Source organism: Rissa tridactyla, chromosome 1, assembly GCF_028500815.1.
Source record: "Rissa tridactyla isolate bRisTri1 chromosome 1, bRisTri1.patW.cur.20221130, whole genome shotgun sequence".
Classification (NCBI taxonomy): domain Eukaryota; kingdom Metazoa; phylum Chordata; class Aves; order Charadriiformes; family Laridae; genus Rissa; species Rissa tridactyla.
Window position 1 is genome coordinate 184,508,832 of NC_071466.1, and position 22,344 is coordinate 184,531,175.

A 22,344-nucleotide genomic window follows, 5' to 3' on the forward strand; every position below is an offset into this window, starting at 1 on the left:
GTAAGTCTGAAAATAATATGACAGATACCTACTGCATCAGAGTAGCAAAAAATGCTGTGGTTTCTCTGTCTCCTAAGAGTAACAAGAATGTCCCTAGAATTTCAGTGAAAGATGACCTGTTTCATCTCAACGTGAACTGGTGAGCTGGCATCCCTAGGTTTTATCCATGCAGTGTGAAAAAAGTTCACAGAGACAGTCTTCCTTTTCCTCAAGAAAAATCAAGAATTGGTATTTCTTCATTTATCTTTAAAGCTGTTTCTTTCCCTGGATCCATAAATTATTTTTGCTCTTCTTCCAAGAACAGGTAAGATTTGAAGAGAGGAAATTTATTACTGACTGTGGTTTTTCATACGTTTTTTTAAGGGTGATTCTGAGTTTTCAGCCAAAACTGTGAACTCTTCCTACTTGAACTCCTGATTCTAGATGCTTTACAGAATATCCCTTTGCTTTCTTATTTTTTTCCCCTCTGTGAATGTAGCTATTTGCATAGGTTAGGTAAGCTGATAACTAGCTTTGTCTGCACTTGTTATTTCAACACTTGACTATTCTTCATCTCCCCACTCCCCTTTTTAAATATTTTCCCCAAGATATAGTCTGACTGAAAGGGAAATGAGGGAATGAAATAGTCTTGGAAGTTTTTGATGTTAGCTTCCAGAGTGCCTCCCTTCTGGACTGTTCTCCGGCCTGCCCATTCCGTGTGTCCTACTGCTGACTGTAGTTTTGTACCCAAGACACTGCAAACGTGCCTGACTGCCTGGACTCGTATTTGTAGCAAAAGCTGGGATTTCAGGATAACATGTCTGCTTTGTAGAATGTAGGAATCATGACAGTGGTGTCGCCACATCTGAGCTAAATAATATTGCTTTATTTCTCTTGTGATATATGTATTTAGCCTAAAAGTTTAATTTTGTTACTGACGTGTGCTTATATAGATCTGTATTACAAACAGAAAAAAACCTAAGCAAACAGGGTTTGAATGTAATTGCTTTTTCTTAGGCACTTAAACACGTCAAGTCTCTTGTGTGACTGCCAGTTAAAATGGCTCCCACAGTGGATGTCAGAGAACAACTTTCAGAGCTTTGTAAATGCCAGTTGTGCCCATCCTCAGCTGCTAAAAGGGAGAAGTATTTTTGCTGTCAGCCTGGATGTTTTTGTTTGTGGTGAGTATAGCCTCTATTCCTCATTCCATAGAACAAATTTTGCTGAATGCATCGATTTTTGTTGTGGTTTCTTTGATATATTTTGAGTTCTCTGATGCAATGGAGAGAATTTAGTATTTGTTAACATTTCCTTCTCTGGTCCCAAACTGTGATGTAGATGCTCAAGGCCTGTGGCTTTGTACAAGACGGGGAGTGGCGGTTTTCTGACTTTTATTTCATGTACAACTTGCTTACATAGTACATAGCATAGCATGCAAGGGAAAGCTGAACAGCTTGTGGTGGTAAATCTACATGCCTCTTGATTTAAAGACGGATATTGTTTAGATAACTATAATTTTTAAGTGAGGCACATTTTGGCAACCTTAAGATGCAATTCTTGCTTTTGATTATTTCTAAATTATTTTCATACTTCATCAGTCTTGAGGTTATTCCAGAGCTGAGAAAATTTGAAGGTAAAATAGCCATACTGGCCTCAGCTCTGATCTTTTTTTTAATATGTCCTTGTTGTCTACTTTAAAAATTATTTGGACCATGTAAGTTACTCCCTGTATGTAAACTGTATTTTAAAACATCTGATTACCACAGTTCTGTTACTGATATTTTATAGTTTAGTATGCCAGATATTTTTACTTTAAGACTTGAGAATTAGAGGTAATAGCATCCACCGTAAAAATGAAATTTCTCTGTGTGTTTAGTAACATTCACTATCACCTACATGTTACATTCCCTATTTAAAGCAAAGTGAAGCAAAGCATTCAGAGTAAAGATGCGTGTTTGAGTGCTCTGATACATTAAGTGGGAACTTTGAAAATATCAGGAAATTAAAAGCTAACTGGATTCCATGTATTTTTGTTGTATACATTTTATTTTTCTTTTCAGTAACTTTCCTCTCATAGCAAATAAGACTCGTTAATTTTTGCTGTTGCCACGTATACCTTTTTTTTCAGTGTGAAAGCAGGCACAGAATATACAATGGTGTACAAAAATGTTGTTTTCTCCTTTCCTATTAGCAGCCAAATGTTTAATATATTAATGTTAAATAATGAGTAGAGAGTGTGTAATCTAGGTACTGCTGAAAAGGAGAAGTTGACATAGTGCAGGAAATTACAGATTACTCGATAGCTAATGGAGTGTATATGAAATATAGTTCCTTATTTATGAGAAACTCATTCTGGCAAGAAATTAAATTGTGGGATTTAAATATATATCTCTTATTTGTTAAACCACAGGGGATGGTGATATTTCTTTTATCTGCTGAATGACATTTTTAATGAATTAATTTCAAACCCTTAAAGATATGTTAGCAAAAAGGGGTGTACTGAGAGTAAGTTGTTACCTGTAATATGTAAAGTAATTGTCATGCAGAAGTAACTAGAATCCCTTAATGCAATCAATGAATGTTTCACAGTTTATTAAATCCTAAAAGTGTGCCATCACTAGACGTCGGGGTATATACACCTTGCCGTGTAAGTTTACAATGGCTACTTTGGCTTTTACGGAATTTTCAAGAGTAGTGTGTTAAGTCCTGTCTGAAACTAAAATAAATAATCTGTTACATACAAATTATATGAGTGTATAAATCCTCCAAATCGTGCCAAGTTACTTTTTTGAAAACATCTAGGAGATAGGAGGGAGTCATCCTAAATTTCTTAAAGGAAAGCACATGTTGGACAAGGGTTCCGTGTCTATGAAACTAAAAAAAAAAACAAACCACCAGAAAGTGTGTGTAATTTGTGCTTCCTAAGATCACACCTTTCAAGCTGAAACAAACCACGAGACGTTTCTGTGATGAAGATAACTGTGGAAGAAAATTGGAATAGATGCTGTTTGGACCTGTATTAATTACTTCAAGTTAATATAGTGATGCTAAAATAGTACCATCTAAGTGATGAATAGCTTATTTTCTCTTACATAGTAGTCAAGTGGCTTCTATAAAATGAGAAATATATTTCTCAGAAAGAGTGTATGCGTCTGTGTGTATATGTGTTTATGTATCTGTGTGTATATAAATGTGTGTGTGTTTCTGTGATACATGTATTCAAATATACTCTCAAATTATTCTGTTGTGACAAAATACATTGCCAGTCTTATCCTAGAGTGGTGTTCTGTATTCCATAGTATCTGCTTGAGTGACTTTTTCACCCCCCCTTCCTGCCAAATAATTAAGATTTTATTATTTTGTTATAATAAATAATAAAATAAAATTTTATTATTTTATTAAATATTTTATTATTCCACTGATAACACAACTAAACCAGAATGAAGTATGTTCTCTGGTCCTTTCACAAGCCTGATTTAAGTATTTACAGTGTTTTACTTAGTTATCCCTGTGCAAAGTCAGTGAAAGTATCAACTCAATTTGCAAATGGTGTAGTTTGTCATGGAGGACTTAAGGCATGGGTAGGAAACATGAAAACCAAATGGCCTGGGAGATTCTTAAGGCCCACGGGTAGGGTCCCAGACTGGGGGATCCGTGTTGCCCTGGTGCTGGAGCGCAGCTCCAGACTTGCAAATGTTCTTGCAGGCAGCTCATGGTCAGGCTATCTGCACATTGCATTTTCTTTTGTAACATGCAGTGTGGAGGTTCTTCAAGGAAATAACGCTTTGACCCTGGCATGTTGTTTCCAAACAAATGAGACACAGGGAGGCAGAGTGGCTAGGTAAGACCTGACCCTCTGTGGTGCCGGCAGGGTCTGCAGCAAGGAGGAGTATTTAGGGCCCAGGGCTTTTACTGCAGCGCCTGTGAAGTTTGGGTCTGGGTCATTGTTGGGAGGTAGGTGATATCTTGAAAGTTGGGAATATGCTAAGGCTTTTGGTTTTGGGAGACCAAGCATTTAATTGCCCATTCCTTTTTGTACATGCAATGTACACACAATTGACAGAATAAATAGTTCAGAAGGCAAACTCACAAAATGGCACTTTGAAGGTAACTTTCCAATAGTAAAAGGATCTCCAGAAACTAATCTCTTGAAAATCTTGTGTGCGGCCTTGCTTAAGGGATCTTCAGCACTGCTGTGTTTGTAAGGTGGACCAAACAGCCACAAATCACTGAAACATTGACTTTTGTACATGATTGGTTTTTGTGGGTTTGGGGAAAACCCTTGACTTCAACTTGCAGGTTCTGATGGCAGAAGAACTATGCTTTCAATAAAGTAAAACTCACAGCAGCCTGAGGTGTTGTAAAGATGAAGGGTAGGCGTCATGACTGACATTCAGAATAGTTCTTACGGATGTCAGGGGGTAGTTCTCTCCTCTTTAGTGCTGCTGTTGAACAAATTGTACACACCGTCTGCTTCTAAATGTGCTTTCAATAAGAGATGACTTTGCACAATAAACTCATAAATATGGCAACTTTCAATGCCCTAAGGCTTGCGAAATTTAAAGTGAAAGCATTGTGTATCCATTTTATAGAGTTACCTGACTCTTCTCTCAAACATATAAAACAAGGCTTTCAGACTCTTTCTAAAAGAGTCCTCGGGCCTCACATATATGTTTTTTTTCTTCCTCTGTGTTACTTTTTCTTTTTCTCCTTTCTGTGCAGATGATTTTCCTAAACCACAGATCACTGTCCAGCCAGAAACACAGTCAGCAATCAAAGGCTCCAATTTGAGTTTTGTATGTTCAGCAGCCAGCAGCAGTGATTCCCCAATGACTTTTGCATGGAAGAAAGACAATGAATTACTGCAAGATGCTGAAATGGAGAATTATGCACACCTCCGCTCACAGGGCGGTGAAGTGATGGAGTACACTACCATCCTTCGGCTGCGCAATGTTGAATTCAGTAATGAAGGGAAATACCAGTGTGTTATTTCAAATCATTTTGGTTCATCCTACTCTGTCAAAGCCAAACTTACAGTAAACAGTAAGTATGTTACTTTTTGCTTGTGGACTTAAAGTAGAATTATTTTAATCAAGATATGTAAACACAGTTTTTTCCATTCTCATCATCTGCATCTTTTAGGAGATCCCTTAATAAGATGTGATTATTTATTAAAATGTATCTAGTTCCAAAATCACCGTTTGGTTTTACATCTGGCCCCATTTTGCTGAACCATAGTATACAAAAAACCAAATAACAGACCCAATTTGTAGTAAATCTTACAAAATCTGTGTAACAAGACGGGAAAACATTTTTTCTTTAGAGGAGGTAAGCGTATACTCTCTTTCAAGGTACTATGGAAAGGTCACGTAGGAGGCTGTTAGCAGAAATGAGATTTTGATCTAGGCAGTCTCACTTACTTCACAGCTCCTTCCCTTTCTCTTTGCTGACTACTGATGTCCAGTTCTGGCCTCCCCAGTTCAAGAAGGACAGGGAACTGCTGGAGAGGGTACAGCAAAGGGCTACCAAGATGATTAGGGGACTGGAACACCTCTCTTATGAAGAAAGACTGAGGGATTTGGGCCTTTTCAGTCTGGAAAAAAGACGACTGAGGGGGGATCTTAGCAATGCTTATAAATACTTCAAGGGTGGGTGTCAGGAGGATGGGGCCAGGATCTTTTCAGTGGTGCCCGGGGACAGGACAAGAGGTAAATGGGCACAACCTTGAGCATAGGAAGTTCCACCTAAACATGAGGAGGAACTTCTTTACTTTGAGGGTGGCAGAGCACTGGCACAGGCTGCCCAGAGAGGTGGTGGAGTCTCCGTCTCTGGAGACATTCAAAACCCACCCAGACGTGTTCCTGTGCAACCTGCTCTAGGTGACCCTGCTCTGGCAGGGGGTTGGACTAGATGATCTCCAGAGGTCCCTTCCAACCCCTGCCATTCTGTGATTCTGTGATAAGTTTAGGTTTTACGCTTCTCCCGCATTTTTAGGCCCAAGAAGGGTTTAAGAATATGCTGTACAAAAAAGGAAAAGTATGTTTCCTTTATTCATTTTGTTGTCACTAACTTTTCTTTAGTGCTGCCTTCATTTACAAAGATCCCCATGGACTTAACCATTCGTGCTGGGGCAATGGCACGTTTGGAATGTGCTGCAGTTGGGCATCCTGTCCCACAGATTGCTTGGCAGAAAGACGGTGGAACAGATTTTCCTGCAGCGCGCAAGAGGCGCATGCATGTCATGCCCGAAGATGACGTATTCTTCATTGTTGATGTAAAGATCGAGGACACAGGCGTTTATAGCTGTACAGCTCAAAACACTGCTGGAAGCATTTCAGCTAACGCAACGTTAACAGTACTAGGTAAGACACTGGCAGTCCTTGGTGGCATAATCTTGAACAGAACTATTGCTGAGCACTTTAAAATCGTCAACTGATTAAAGATAGTATCGTTATGAAAGTGCTGTATAGAAATAAAAATACTCTGAAATAATTTGTATTGACACAAAGTTATAGATTAGAAACATGTATTCCAACACACAATCACTATTATGATGCAAAATAATAAAAGTTTGTTATTTGTGTGTACACAATATTTGATATGCAAGGGGGCTGTTGTTTTTGTTTAGAGACAGGAAATTTTGTTTAACCTATTGATTTCCTAACATTTTGTTAACCATTTTTAATCTAGTTCTCTGCAGTCTTGAGCATGTATGATTTGGCCTTTTTACCTTCTAAGGTAATCAAGCGTATAGGTCTGATCAATTGACAAGTAAACTGTAGGCTCTAAGTTCAAATTCCTTGAATGTGTTTTTTCTGAGAATGAGAGTAAGCTTCATTGGGCCTTACTGATGCATTTAATTTAGCTTTTCCTCTTGAGCTGTGAAGGAAAGGGACATGTTCCTATTCTTGCAAGGTCATTTATAATATAAGGCTTATGCTTTCTTTTCAGAAACACCATCATTTTTGCGGCCTTTGCTGGATCGAACTGTAACAAAAGGTGAAACTGCAGTCTTGCAGTGTATTGCTGGTGGTAGCCCTCCACCCCGACTGAACTGGACTAAGGATGACAGCCCTCTCGTGGTAACAGAAAGACATTTCTTTGCCGCAGGCAATCAGTTACTAATTATTGTGGATACAGATGTAGAAGATGCTGGGAAATACACTTGCGAAATGTCTAATACACTTGGAACAGAGCGGGGCAACATTCGTCTTAATGTAATTCCTACTCCTACCTGTGATTCTCCTCAAAACATTGCCCCATCACTTGATGATGATGGATGGGCCACGGTTGGCATTGTGATCATAGCTGTGGTTTGCTGTGTGGTGGGCACTTCCTTGGTGTGGGTGGTCATCATCTACCACACCAGAAGGAGAAATGAAGATTGCAGCATCACAAATACAGGTGTGTAAACTGAAGGTTTGCCTTGGAAAGGAAAAAAATGTTTGTGGTTGCTTTGAGATGACTTCATTGTAGGAACGCTTGTGTGCTCTGACTCAGAGTCAGAAGAATGAATTGCTTGTTACCTTCAGCACTTTGCTCATGAGTTTAAAAATGCTCTGCAAACTCTAAGATATGCTGATGACTTTGGTGTTTGTTTTGCTTCCCCACAGATGAAACAAATTTGCCTGCTGACATTCCAAGTTACCTGTCGTCCCAGGGGACGCTGGCTGAAAGGCAGGATGGATATGGTTCATCTGAAAATGGCAGTCACCATCAGTTCCTCACATCTTCCGTGGGAGGGTATTTCTTGCAGCAGAGGGACAATAACGGTAGGTGTAAACCGTTAAGCAGATTTTCCATGTTGCTTGAGTAGCTACAGTTTAGCTATTGTCTTTCTAACTAATGGAAATAACACTAAAGAAACATCTTCACTGAAGTTTGAGAGGGTGTGAGATTTATTGCTTGGTATTGCTTCAATGAGATAGTAACAGAAACTTGGTTCCGTTCATCCGAATGATGTTACATCTTTGCTTAAATCATGACGTTTTTCTCTGGTTTCGGGGGTAAGTTTAAACTGATCACATTGCCAAAACGAGAGTGTCCAAAGGGAACTGAAACAGCACGTCTTCCTCTGCTATAGCTTGAAAAGGATGATTGTAATGGAATGGAGGGATAGGTGGTAAAACCAGTGTAACTTTAATATAATATAAGTGATTAAACTTTCATGTTACAAAAGTCATTAAGATCAGAGTGAAGAAAGGATTTAAGGTGACTGCAAGTTAAAAGCTGCGGTACTTAATATTTATATGTCTGGCCCCTGAGAATACACAACATACTTGGGTTAGGGAAGAAAAGGCACCTTGCTGGGAAGGGATTGGGGTCAAGATACAGTCAGGAGTTGGGGCAGGTGGGAATGGAACAGTGGTGAGAGAGTTCTGCAGCTGTAGGGTAGCGAGAGGAGCAGCCTCTTTGTGGAGCAAGAACCACAGACTATGTCCACAGCTTTCAGGAACCATTAAGTTGAAAGTCAGTATAGCTGTTTGAGCAGCCAGTGACTCCCTCAGACTCTTCCACATGGGACTTTCTCACTAGCACTCTGTGCTCCAAAAAGAGCATGAGCCTGGCTTCCAGTGCTTTAGAGGACGGGAGTCCCTGGTTTTCATCCCTGTGATTGAGTTTGTTCTGTTATCCAGGGAACGCATAATAAAGCAAAGTGTGACACGTTCTCTGTCAAGCTAATTAATTGAACACTTGCTAGAATTGGAGTTCTCATCAAAAGGTTAGGTTAAACTTAAGCAAGTTCTGAATACACTATGAAATTTAGTTGAACAGATGAGGTTCTTAAAATAACATGTCTTACTCAGGAAACCATAAGCTGAAGCTTATGAAAAGACCGTATGCTGACATGTCCATTTTATTTTTAAGGCATTTGCCATCTAGATAATGGCAGCGAAACAGACTTGGAGGGCGTTGCGGATCCGTTCCTGTGCCACTATCTGGGGACTTCGGGGACTTTGTATTTAAAAGGAAACGCATATGGCTCTGAGGCTTTTGAAGCATACAGTGCAAGTAAGTGGTGGTGGGGGAAGTTTTAGTCCTAATTGGATCTTCTGCTATGATGAATCTATGTAAAAACAATTTTGCATTTTCTTTAGGTTGCAGTCCTGACCAAAGAACAGCATGCCTGGACCCTTATGAGTCTGGATATCTAAAGAAAAAGGAATGCTATCAATACACACCTCCACTGGAAGATCCCTTTGATCAGTGTGTTGGCATAATTGGGATGCAGGCTACAAGTAGCAAATTGATTAACTCCATTTATACTCAAAATGAAGGAACTGGACTAAAAAGCAAAAGTCTGAACTCAGACATATTTGATTTAAACAGAAGTTTGGAACCCTCATCTATTATCAGTAACAGCACTTTCATGGGTATGTTCTACCTATTGGGTTTTATTCAAGCTGCTGGTATTCTTGTTGTCTCATTTCCTACTTCCAACACTAAGCAAAACTGATTTCTTAGCTTTTTTTTTCCTGCTCCTAATAGGATTAATTCTGTAGTAGTGTTTAGATGCTCATATAGCTAGTCTTGTGGAAAAGCTAATTTTGTGCAATTTTGCATGGGCTTCTTTTTGCGAGTGTCTGTGAATTTAGTAAGATAATACAGCACATGGAAAATAAATACTTCAGAAAGGAGGAGAGGAGAGACGAGACAGGAAGTAGCTGAGGAAAGGCAGTTTGAGAGTTGTCCTTGACTTTTTGCACGTGTTCATGTCTTTTTGTTTTCTTCCCCCTTCTTCCTCCCTGAGTAACTTGTGATACTGCAGTATCTATTTTTTTAAGACTCGCACAACTGAACTGTACGCATAGACTCACTGTCTCTCCATTGCAGTGCATGAGGACAGTTGGATGCCCCAGAACTCAGGGTGCCATCAGGATCCTACCAGGGGTTAGCCAGGAGATGGGCCCTATCCTGTGTTACAAAGGGTGCAGCCTCAGGCTTGGTCAGAAGCGGTGCGACATACATCGAAGAAATCCTTAGGTCAAATATGGCAGTCCAGTGAGCCCTCTTCTGCTTCTTGGGAAACCTGACTTCTAAGGACCATTAGATACGATGTCCCAAATGTTTGAAGGTCATGAACAGAAAAGGGATTACAGTAAAACTGCGTAATGAGCATGTTCAGATTACCAGAAGATCTTAATAGCTCATGCTTACATAAAAATCTCATCAGGGATGTGATTCTTATCTTTTATCTTAATGTAGCTGGCAGATTTCCATAACCGTTAGGATGCTTACTTAAATACACCTTAACAAACTTCAGGCAAACGAGAAGTTTTGCCTGAGAGGCAAAAGGTGTGCGAGGTCCCAAGGAGGGCTCAGGGCAGGTAGGGGGACTTGAACTCCAGTGTGTGAGGATATATTGTATAACACAGTGAGCCAGAACTGTTTGCCCATCAAAGTAAGGCACTGTGGAAAAATGCCCTCTCTACCCCTCCTTTATCTTCTTTTCTCATGGTGCGTATGACAAGAGTTTGTCATGGTTTAACCAGACAGAGTTCCTGAACTTTAATTCAGGGTTTAGAATTTTAATCCAGATTGCAGGGAGAGGTGTGGGGAAGGAGAAAAGCGTTGCTTTACCTTTGAAGCTCCTTAAGTTTTGGGTATTGGTTTGGTTGGCTGGTTTAAAATGCATGTAAACTCCCATACTGTTTTCATCCCTGTGACATCTGAGCACCAAGTGCAGCCCTGGTCCCATGGATTGTCTCCCGACTGGTGTGTCAGCATGGTTGATCAAGGCCTGGGTCTGCTGGCTCTGTGAGAGGACCTGGGGGAATGTGCATCAGTGGGCTCTTTGTTCTCAGGGGGTGGGGAGAGAGGTACAAGCTCTGAAGTTTTCCCCCTTCGAAAGCCAGATGTTCAGACTGTAAAACATTGCAGATGCCATGCCATCTGGCAGAGGCCCTGGGTCTACACACGTTCTCCTGGCTGCCTGCCACTGTTACTGTGGTGGGACTGTGCAGATAGGGCTTTACCACGTCTCCTGCAGAAAGTAGTTCTACTGTACGTGGGTATACCCAGGAGTTAATCTAGCCTCGAGGGCTCAGATTCCCATTTCTGCCCTAAAAATCTATGCAGAGCTACTTTTTTTTGGTAGTTCTCTGAGCTGCTACCCCACCTAAGTTGCATCTTCATTGCCTTGGATGCTTCATAATCGTTACCGCTCTTCACTCAAAAAGCCTATGGTTAAGTCTTGCAGGCAGTAGCTGTAGAAGAAGACTTCATAGATTTCTTGTCTGTAGCTGTGGATTCACTTCTTCGGCACACTATCTTCAAATTCAGCCCCCCTTTTGCCTCTACTATCACAATGAGGAAAACAGCTGGCATTAACATCACTGTTAATGCATGAGCTAGAAAATTCACAGCTTGGATTTTTTTTTTTAAGACAGGATTCATTTGTAACTTTGGTGCTGTGAGGCTCATCCTTTCATATTGTGTTAGGAGCAAAACTGCTCTGCAAATCACTGATGCAAATATGGACCTTGTCCAAATCCATTTTTAGTAACATCTCAGATTACAGTTTTACTTGAAACCTTTGCTTCTAGCAACTCAGCAAAACTAGAAGTATGTGTTTTGGGTGTAAAATTTATGAATGATTGTAGTCTTAAGTTACTAGTAAATCCAGACTTCTTCAAAATCAGCCTATGGCACATTGTCTTCTGAAAATAAGTCTTTTGAGTGTCACTTACAGACACCGTGACTTGTGATGGCCATATCTTTCTTCAGTGAAAAAAGAGAAGGCCCTTCTTGCAGAGAGGTTGACACTAACACCTTCCCAACGGTGAAGAGCGACAGGCACACTAATTATTTTCTGGCTAGTGAATCCACGTAACTATTAATAAAGATTCAACTGAAATGCCACATTCTCTTTGGGCTACATCTGTTCTAGCCAGTTGTGGGCAAAGAGACGAACAGGTGTGAATGGAGAATTTGGCTGGCAGGACCTTTATTATTAATGGTAGATGCTAGCCAGAAGAAGATTATTTTAGCATTCAGATTGCACAGTGGGAAGATGTTGTATAACCCTGTACCTGTTGGGGTTTTTCATTTATTTATTTTTGCTGAATGGTATGGCAGATTTTATGTGCCATTCATTCACCGAAGAACAAAACAGGGACCCTGTTCTGACTTTCGTATTAGAAAGTGTCTTGTGATATGTTTGCAATTTGGCCTGTGTGTCCGTCTCCCCCCTCACCACCCTCCCCAAAGAAAAATGGGCATGGGAGTAGTCATAAAAACAAAAGTAATGAAGTTGTGTGTGTGTGGCTATACATTTACTTTGGAAATGTTTTTAATGTCTCGGGTGGCAGAATCTTGCCTTAGGCTTGTGATCACACGGATGTTTTCTTTTAAGGGGTAAAATAACAGTTAAGTAAAATCTAACTTTGGTGAGCTTTTGCTTGTGTCGATCCTTGGCTTGCATTCTAACGTGCAGCCCTTAGTGAAACACAAAGCTGTTAGCATCAGTATGTCTGTACTTACTCACTCACTCACTTGATGTCTTTCAGGAACATTTGGAAAGCCTTTATGGAGGCCTCAGCTGGACTCTCTTTCAAGTTGTAGACAGCCAGCAAATTGCCAACCAAAAACCTCCCATAATAATCCTCATGCCTCACTGGACTTCGATGCAGAGGCAGATGAAGATGGAAAGGAAAGGACAGTTCCTAGGGGAGAAAATAGTGTTTATACTTACAAGCAGTCCTTAGAAAACTGTAGGACTTCAGCTTTCCAATCCTGTGATTTGGATACATAGCTCCTTTTGGACCTACCATTGATTTCTGGAACCAAAGAAATATTTTGACATACTACTACCTCAGTGTGGAATTTTATTTAAAAAGGGAAGAAGGAAAGGAAGAAGGGAAGAAAGAAACCACGTGATGCTATGAATTCACAACAAATAAATGCATTTTTATTCAAATAAAGCATAATTGCCAAAATGCTCTACATTTTTATACAGGGAAAACATTCCTTATAAAAAATACTATATTTCTAATTATTTTATAGCTTTGTTTTATGCAAATAATATCTTTTGTAAATTAATGGTGTAAATAATACAGCATATGTATTTCTATGTCAGACTTCATTTTATTGAAATGAGTAGTAACCATTCTAATTTTGTACTGTTACTTGTACCTTTTTACAAATGGAAACTCCATGCTGTTTGCAGGTATCATGCATCTTAATTTGCACATTACTTTTAATAAAATATGCTGCCGTGTGGTCTCTGACCCACATTAGTGTATGAAGAATGGAAAGTGTGAATTATGTTTGTAGATGGAATGTTGCATATGTAGGTGCCTTCTGTTGCATGTCTGCAGCTTTATTTGACTAAAACTTGTATCTCTGGATTTACTGCGTTAAATATGTTCAGCTTCTAAGAGCGGGTGTGGACCTGCCACAACTACTGGTGGCTGGTAAGGTGGGTTGAAACTATTTGTGCCAAAATAAGTATGCATATCTTCCACGTTGTGGATTCCCACTGTCAGATGTGCATGCACACGTTCTCAGTTTTCATGTGCACAAGGCTGTAGTACCAACAGTCTGCCCAGGCCTGTGTGCAAATAGTGCGCAGGCGTCTGGTGGAGGGGATGCACAGTGGGTGCCCAAATCCGTTTCAAGCTATTTTGTTAAGGAAGGAAATAGCCACTGGGTGTCTGTCTGTTAGCATCACTTTTTTCTAAGTGTCTAGTGTTAAGCGTTTGCCAAATATGCAGTGCATGCCTGAGTCTTTGCTTTCCCATACCCTTTCTCCCTCTTTTTTTTCTTCTGCAACCACTTCCACACCCAACTTGAGAAGGTAATCCAAGTACAAGATAATGTTTTCTTTGGTTTAACTTATGCTTCTGTTCCTTATTCAGCCGCCCTTTTCTTGTTATAGATGAGATCTGTGCTTTATTCCGTTGCTTAGTCAAGTTGAGCAATTGTAAATTCTTGCTGGCTTAAATTTGAGGTAATGAACCCAATGCTTTTAACTATACGAAGTCAGAGAAACAGGATTGTTCGCACTAAAATGATAATTAAAACTAAGCAAAAACACTCTTAATTTGTTTTTCTATGTACAGATACCTACTATTTTAAAAAGCTGTGAATCCTGTTGTCATCACCACATTAAAACAGCGAGACTCCAAAATGGTTAATATTGCAGGACATCGGCTTTTTACATCTGTCTACTTTGAAGGTGCAAACTTACATGGTTGCCAAATTGCTTCTTTTAAACTAAATTAAAAGCAGCTGCTAGAGTAGGCCATCACAGACATCATGGCTAAAGCTAGAGCAAAGGTTCTGCTGCCTGGTGTAGCTGAGCTAAGGGCTTTTTGTTGTTTGTAGCCAGAAACCTGGTACCCAGATTGCAATGCAATTTCCCTTTAATTTAGGCGCCAGTATTAGAGACAGGAAGTTAATCCATCCTTAGTCACTGGTGGTCTAAGTGTAGAAATGGATTTTGCGTGCTTTAGTTGATCATATTGCCAGATTTTCTGACTCCTATTGTTAATTTGTCTTCATTGCTGCCAGATGTGCTGATGTGGTGACAGACATTGATATGGGTATTCGATTATAATTAAGTGCATTTTGAAAGAGATTAATTTTTCCTGAGTTAAGCACAAAGCTATAAGTCAATAAGGCACGATATCTTAAATTCGATTCACTTGATAACTCTCCTTTTCCTTCCCCCCGCAGTGACCTTAGCTTTTTTAGGGGGAGGAGAGGTGGGGACCGTAATAGCTTGTGTTTGTAACCAGACATTGCTTTTTGACATACCTAAAAGACCAAAGAAAGTTAAAAACAGTAAGTACATCTTTCATTTCAGAATTGTTGTTTATGCTTAAGACTCCATGTTAAAGGTCCATCATGAACAACAAGCTTTAAATTTATTTTCTCTAGTGGGGGAAGCTTGGGAACAGCGTCACTGTCATTCCTTTTTCATCTTTCCCTTAAATACTACTTTTTGACTTGCTGTTGGAGAATATAAAGATCCTAATCTTCCAAGGACATGGATCTCTGTACCCAAATAAATGTTCAGGGTCAGTGACTGAATTTTAAATGCTTCCCATCAAGTTTCACTTAGCATCCTAAAAATACAAATGACTAAAATTTCCATTTCTGGGTATTTAAGGCATCTTTCTGCCAGTGTGAGTTTTCATGTTTAGTAAGTTGATTGTGCTTAAATACAGTGGCAATCTGTGAATTGCAAAATACTTGCAGTATCATAATAGTTCTTTTCAAGACCGCTGATGTAACCAAACATCTGTTTTAAAGGCTTGCAAGTGTTTCCTTCATTTTTTTTTTTTTTCTTCCCTCCTTTCCCCCTCTGACGATCCAGTCGTATGGGAGCTGGTAGTTTGATACTCACACAGCTGAAAGCTAAATCGTAAGTTAATGTGATGGGGGAATAAATTGCGGCCAACCCTGAGTAAAGCTTACACTGCTTCTCAGAGTCTTAGAACGAGAAACAAGAGTTGCGGAATGACAAAACAGACATTTTGCAGTTTTATGTCCAGCAGCAACTGCAATCTTGTCATAGGCTCACTTAAAATTTGTAAAATGTTCTTTATAGGCAGTATCCTCTTAATGCTTTATACAACAAAATGTTTTACCCAATGAACTCATACAAACAATTGCTGAGGTATAATTTCTGCAAGCCCTGAATAGTAATTTTAATAATTCTAGACAGGGAAATGGAGTAACTTTTTTACCAGAATCTCTCTGGAGCAAACATTTCCTAACTGAATAACCTAAATGGTGTGTCTGAGATGGCACTGGGGGATACCTGTGTAGTTTCTCAATTGAAGTCTTACTATTTCAAACACATAAAACCTCAAGGAACACTACACTATTTCAGGACCAAATGCTTTAATTTATAACTCGTTACTTAACTGGAAATGGATCTTGACAGTGCCATGATGGCAAAGAGTTAGGCCCAAACTTTCTGATGAAGAATATTGCCACTTTTCCAACTGAAGACTCATTAGTGTCATGAAACATTTCTTACTTCTGTCTTGGGGATCTCTTGAACACTTGGGTCTTATTCCTTGAACTGCTTCAAAGAAGCTCAAAGTGAAGACTTAAGATTCAAGATCCATTAAACATTCACAAAGATTTATACTGCAGACATTTGTGTTCTGCCAACTTTACAAGCCAGGACCATAATTGGGGATTGTGTTTCTTTTCAAGTACAAATGTAAGCAGAAATTTTACTTACTACTTGTAAGGCTTCTTGTCGCAGATGTGACACATCTCAGAGAATTATGTGTTCTTGCTGAAGTCTTCTCCCTTTTTTTCTAACTTTGTGTATTGCTTTGTCACAGAGAATGTGTCTGACCAGTTGGATGTTTAGCAGTGAAATTTTATTAAGAAAACAAGGGGTGGGGGGCAGAGCCTCAGCCTGTTTAGTGGATGGGGGAAACCAATGTATAACAAGGTACAGTTCTTACACATACGGTGTTAGATGAAGAGCTTACCAGATATCTTCAATTATTATATTTTAGGGAAGTGTTACAGCAGGGAATAAAAGCCATAGTGTGTTTGCTCACTTACATGTGGTGAAAAGTGCTTCTCATGGTTGTTGTGCCTAAGTATTAGGGTTCAGTAGTTCCACTCAAACAACGTATCTGCACATCCTACCACTTACCGAAAGGCACAGGAGCCCTCTCACATTTCCCACGCTCCTTTTTCTTTCGTAGCTCAATACTGCTCCCATGTCCTTTGGGGACCCTCTTTGGCAACATGCACTATTCCGTTTGCAGTTTCTTTATTTGCCCTGTCACTGTGGTTACAGGCTAGGACAGCTGTATCCAGTTTACAGAGCACAGCGTAGTTGAAAGTAGTAAGTCAGTAGTGGTTGGGTGCTGGAGGAGACGAGGGGAAGCATGGGGTGACAGGCTGGCCACAGTTTTAGGAAGCTCTTGGTATGAATATGCAGTAAATGTATAATAGAGGAGGCATACAAAATATTTATGATACCATACATGCATTCCCATGCTCTTCACAATATTTTTGGTGTGTATTCCACTTACCCTCTGTGCTCTAAAATGCCAAAAGCAGCTATGCACCGAAGAGCATGTCATCTGGAGGGTTATGTCTTACTGCATCTAAAATCTCCTTTTCTGGTAGACAAAAAAAACAAGATCCACTTGTTATTCTGTGTTTGTGTTCAAGACTAAATACTGCTGGTGAAATACATAGTTTCGCAGAGTCATGTGGCCCATGGAGTCCACTGTGTCAGAATGTCTGTGATCAGTGGGACTCAAGAATGCCATGGGACAACAGGACCTGAGAGTGAGGTTGGTAGTAATTTAAGCTCAGTGCTTGTAAAACAAATTTGGGCTTTGTGACTTGAGCCCAGGATTTTATTTCCCATACAAGAGAGAGCAGAATCATAAATTACTCTAGATTATGGACTGCTGGTAGCACTTCAGCATGGTCACTTCTCCTCAGCCATCAACAAGTGCTTTCTTGTCATCTCATTCAGCTTGACTGTTGACCATGGGCTGTGCACCAGCAAGTGCAATGCAGGAGTCTGCAATCTGAGCACTTGTATATGCTATGTTCTGAAATGAATGGTGTCTAATTTTAAACTCTCTGAATTTCCAATATCATGGAAATTAAGATCTATCTTACTTGACAGAGGTAATGAGATCCCTTGAATATAAGACAAGGCTTTGAGATGTTGTAGGCCTTTACTTTGAAAGACTTGTATGCAGCATGGTCTAAAGACACCCTCATTTGCCGTAGCACCCTGCATCCTACTTATTTTCAGCACTTCCTTTGTAAATGTGCATGGAGAAGCTGTGACTTATGATTTGGGCCCACTGCTGGACAATCGAAATTCAGGTATTGATTATACAGCCATTTGAAATAACATCTTCTTGAATGGTGAGGCTTCAGCTTTTTGTGGTAAAATGATGCAAAACCACACCGGTTCCTATCCAGCTAAAGAAACTGCATTGGCACTAATCCTGGTGTCCAGTCTACTTATTCTAGAAATCTACTGAAAAAGACTGTAATAGAGAAATTGACACTGATGTCCTTTGGTTTTGTTTCTGCCTCTGTCTTCCATTTTGCGTTGCTATAACATGGAAAATCTGGGGCTCTGGCTTCCGTTCATCAACAAATGGTGGGGTTTCATGCTGATTTTCTTAGATGTGCCAGCACTTAACAACTATATCTAATTCTGTCCTGCTGCTAGCGCACCGCATGTAAGGGAAGTAGTCAGAGCTACTGTAAGGGGAGGAAGGCTGGAGTTCCTGTCACAAGTGGGGTCCCCCAGGGATGATACTGGGCCCAACACTGGTTAGTATCTTCAGAAGTGATCTGGATGACGAGATCCGAGTGTACCATGATGAAGTTTGCTGATGACACCAAACTGAGTGGAGAAGCGGACGCTTCGGAAGGGAGAGCAACCCTGCAGGAAGGCAGAGGAGCGGGCTAACAAGAAATTTATTGACTGACATAGCTGAAAACCAGAGAGCTCACACAAAAAAATATTTGATCCTCTGGTACCACGTAATAATGGTAACAAATGGGCCTTTTGCTCAATAGGTTTTTAACAGCTGTGGCTCAGCAGCACAGCAACCAAGAAGCTACTATTTGAGTAAGTGGTACACGATATATATAAATAAGCCAGCTCTTATAACTGAAACTAGCTACTCTTGACTTGAAATAAAGTGTACTTGCACTGCTACCTGCTGCAGGCCTGTATGCCAACAGCATTAAAAAAGCATCAGTGCTACAGCAGGCAACTGCCCAGAGCCTGGCTTCTGCCACACGCTGATCGTATTCTTTATTAGCGTAAACTTCTTTCTCTATTAACCTTCCCTCAGGAAAGGGGAAAACACGGCCCCCATCGTAATTAGCTTACACAGCCTTCCATGTAGGCTAAAGAACGGAAAGTGTCAGGGGCGCTCGCAGCAGCTTTGGAGGTGTTTGCTGTAAGCAGGGAAAAGCTAATCTGCTCTCAGATTTTGGCAAGGGGACAAAAACCTATGTGTAAAATAGTACTTAGAATGAATTAAATTTCACGTAACTGTGACCACACAGTAGGCAAAGTAGTAAAATGATGGTGATGATGGAAAATATGACTAATCAGAAAGCTGTATTAACTTAATGAATAAAGTTATGCTTTAGTACAAACTGAGGTTCTTAAGTGCCTCATTTTAAAAATGTGTTTGTTTATTGCTCTGTAGCTTGTAACAACTGTGTTATTTCACCTACCAGCACACTCTAGCAGTTTCATCTGAAAAGGCATTTTCACTCAAAGTAGTTTTAAAAGAAAAAAAGATGATGAAAACCAAAAAAAGTTCTGTGACACTGAGACACTGAACTTGTTTTACTAAATTACTTAGAACATGAAAAAAATTCTGAAAAAATGGAAAAGCTTTGATTTTTCACTTTGAAACTGCTTGTTGATGCAAAATTGGTTTTGTTTTTATTTTTAAATTCTCACTTTTCCATCCAGAACTGGAATACAGAGCGCAGAGCCCTTTGGGTTATGAGGGCAACACAGACCAGGTGCAGAGACTGCTGTGGTCAGAGCTGTTGCTTGTTCTCTCCCCACCGCACAACCTTCTTCCCAAATCCGTTTGATCTGCATTTGGCAGGTCCCTGCGGATTGACTATCATTGCCATCAGAACATGTTTCTGTTCACGACTTCTTCTTAGCAGTTCTGACTTAACAAGTTTCTATAGTCGCAAAGAGTCACGCCGGTCTCTACACTTAGAGAATTGTAGGAAGCTGGTCCCCCCATGGACTTTCTGCATAAGCCCAAGGTGGTTTTCCATCTGAACAAGCACCAAGTGGACTCTCTAGAGGTGCTGCCATGTGTGCTGAGGGCAGGGAAGCCACAATGACAGGGATGACCCCCACCCCAGGGCATGTCTCGCTCCAGCAGATCTCCAACAGCACCCCAGATTCAGAAGCTGGGTCAGCACCACCCAAATCATCCCTCCTGTTAAACTGAAATAACCGGCTGCATCACACAGTCACCCCTCAAACAACACAGCTGAGGAAACTTCTTAAAGTTTATAATGTTTGATCAACCTGATTTCCTTTTAAAATAAGCCAAACCTTAAACAGCACCATGTTGCAGGATGATGGAAATCATGTTCAGCTTTCCCAAATACCATCAGCTGCCTTCCTCGCTTTCTTCAACACCTTACTGTCTTGCAGAGAAAATGTTCGATAAGCAAGTTATTGCAGGTGCGGAGGCTGAGGAGAGGGATCTGGGAAAGGCATTCCTACCTCTTTCCTTCACCCAAACCTTTCCACCTCTTTGATACGATTGGACCTCTTTTCTTCTCACAAAACATTCTTAAATGGAAAAGTAGGGATTTGTTCATATAGTTCGTAGCAATTACAAAGTAAACATTATATAAATTTGATGGGATTTTTCTTTTTTTTTTTTGTTTTTAATGAGGTCTTTCACAAAGGAGTTTTGAGCCTATGTGGGCTTCCTGTTTAAGCTTCATATTTTCCTCAGGAAAAAAAAAAAAAGAAAAAGAAAAACCTCTGCTTTTTTAGGGCCAGGTGTTTTATATAGCGAAGTTAAAACACGCCTGGAAAGGCTGTGGTTATTCTCCTGTCTGAAAAGTAATGGACTTTCTCCCCCCCTGTTTTTTGTAACAATTAACATATATGCCTTTAAACATGTTGTTTATTTCTGGTGTTTTCTGTTTGTGAATCTCCCACCACCGTTGGTTTCTTTGAAACACTGCATTCAAAAGTGGACGTTGGTTTCCTCCCCTTCCTCAAATACTCTTACAGATGTTGCTGTAAATCAATTATGAGGCTGACATAGCATTTGGCTGCCTGACAAATGTGCCTTAATAACGCAGCTCAGTAAAATGTGGAATTTCTGAGGTATTGCTTGTAACTTTTTCAATACTGTTGTAAATTCCCAGCCATGTCAGCGCAGGTGGAAAAAAAGTCATAAATAAAGTGTGTGTGTGTGTGCGTGTGTGCACGTGTGTATGTAGAGGGTGGGGAGTCGAGGTTGCATGTACTCATTCTTCCTAGAGTTCCCTAGGTGGTTCACCGCTTCCATGATTTAATTAATTACTTGAGGCAAATTAAAAAAATAAATCCCTTCTTTAAAGTCAAAATAATATTGCTAACAAAGTTTTAGAGAGAGAAAGTGCACACACAAATTGAAGCAAGGAGGCTGTTGCTGCTGTGGGTATGAGCTGGCCCTGGCGAGCCATGCCGATCCACAGCAGCCCTTCAGATAGTGATGAAAGAGCCATTTCTGTTACCCACCATGAGCTTCTGCTTCTCAGAGGGCTGAGCTGAGCTGCCCCCCGTCTTCAGGAGAAATCAGCAGTGAGCTGGAGCACTACGCTGGTGGTTTGCAGTGCTGGGCAAGGACAGGAATGTGCCTTGTCCCAACGTCATTTGCTTTCCTGTTTCTTTGTGCAACCAGTTCCAAGAGACAAGACGTTTGGATATTTCATTTTTCCTTTCGTCCTTAGGCCACTTAAGGGTAGGGACATGTTTAGCAGTACAGCTAATCCGATTGAATGGTCCGTGCTGATGAGGTGGCCCCCATCCAGCCTGCCTGGCCATGCCGATCCTTCTGCCTTGCCTGCGGGAACTGGCCTTCACCTGGACACATGCTGAGCCTGGCAAGGAGTTAGAACAACCTTCCCAACAAAATAAATAGTTTCTGGCGGTTCCCTTTGAATCCATGAGCGTAGGACTACTCAGGAGCTGTTACACGATAGCCGAGGGCAAAACATTTGGAGGTATCTTAGAGAGAATTTGATGATCTGGTTCTGCTGAACTACCTGAAAAGAAAGCTGGGCTCTGGGAGCACTGGTTTTGTAAATATCGCCTCTTCTTACAATCAGTGCTAGGAATTATTACTGCTAAGCAACCAAAAAATAATATCAACCTAAGAACCTCTTTCTTAGCTATTATTTCAATCATCACTAGAGAAACAAGGTTTAGAACAAAATACCAAGTTGCGGTGCACAATAATATTTATAGTCCACAGATATAGTGACTAACTTTGAGTCGCACACAAAACTAGCATTAAAAGAACGTTTATTTTCAAGGTTACAGATTTTAAAATCAGGTATTGCTAAAGGTAGAAATGAGTATTTGGCCTTATCAGTGTCTTCATGCACTATCTGTCTTTAGATGCTTGGAAACAAGCGATTTCTTAAATACGATAATGTATGTATATTGTATTTTCACATCTTAAATTTATTTCAAATACAGTCTACCCACTAATATGCAACAGAATCATCAACTGGCAAGGATTATTAGACTTTAAAATTTACAGAATAAATCAACTAACTTAATTGGAAGACTAAACAGTAAGCTAATTTTTTCTGCTATCTACTGTTTTATGGTTATCAGTATTTATA

General features: G+C 40.2%; 1 protein-coding gene across 2 annotated transcripts in view; it reads left to right on the plus strand.

The window, feature by feature from the left end:
* Positions 1–13,960, plus strand: part of LRIG3 (leucine rich repeats and immunoglobulin like domains 3) — a 45,775-nt gene extending 31,815 nt beyond the window's left edge. For both annotated transcript variants that reach the window (XM_054188431.1, XM_054188432.1), the window contains 8 exons: positions 997–1,160; positions 4,702–5,022; positions 6,060–6,341; positions 6,931–7,383; positions 7,593–7,751; positions 8,848–8,991; positions 9,078–9,353; positions 12,489–13,960. In XM_054188431.1, the coding sequence (XP_054044406.1) occupies positions 997–1,160; positions 4,702–5,022; positions 6,060–6,341; positions 6,931–7,383; positions 7,593–7,751; positions 8,848–8,991; positions 9,078–9,353; positions 12,489–12,733 (2,044 nt within the window). In that variant the 3' untranslated portion in view covers positions 12,734–13,960. The remainder of the gene's footprint in view (positions 1–996; positions 1,161–4,701; positions 5,023–6,059; positions 6,342–6,930; positions 7,384–7,592; positions 7,752–8,847; positions 8,992–9,077; positions 9,354–12,488) is intronic.
* Positions 13,961–22,344: the final 8,384 nt, after the last annotated feature.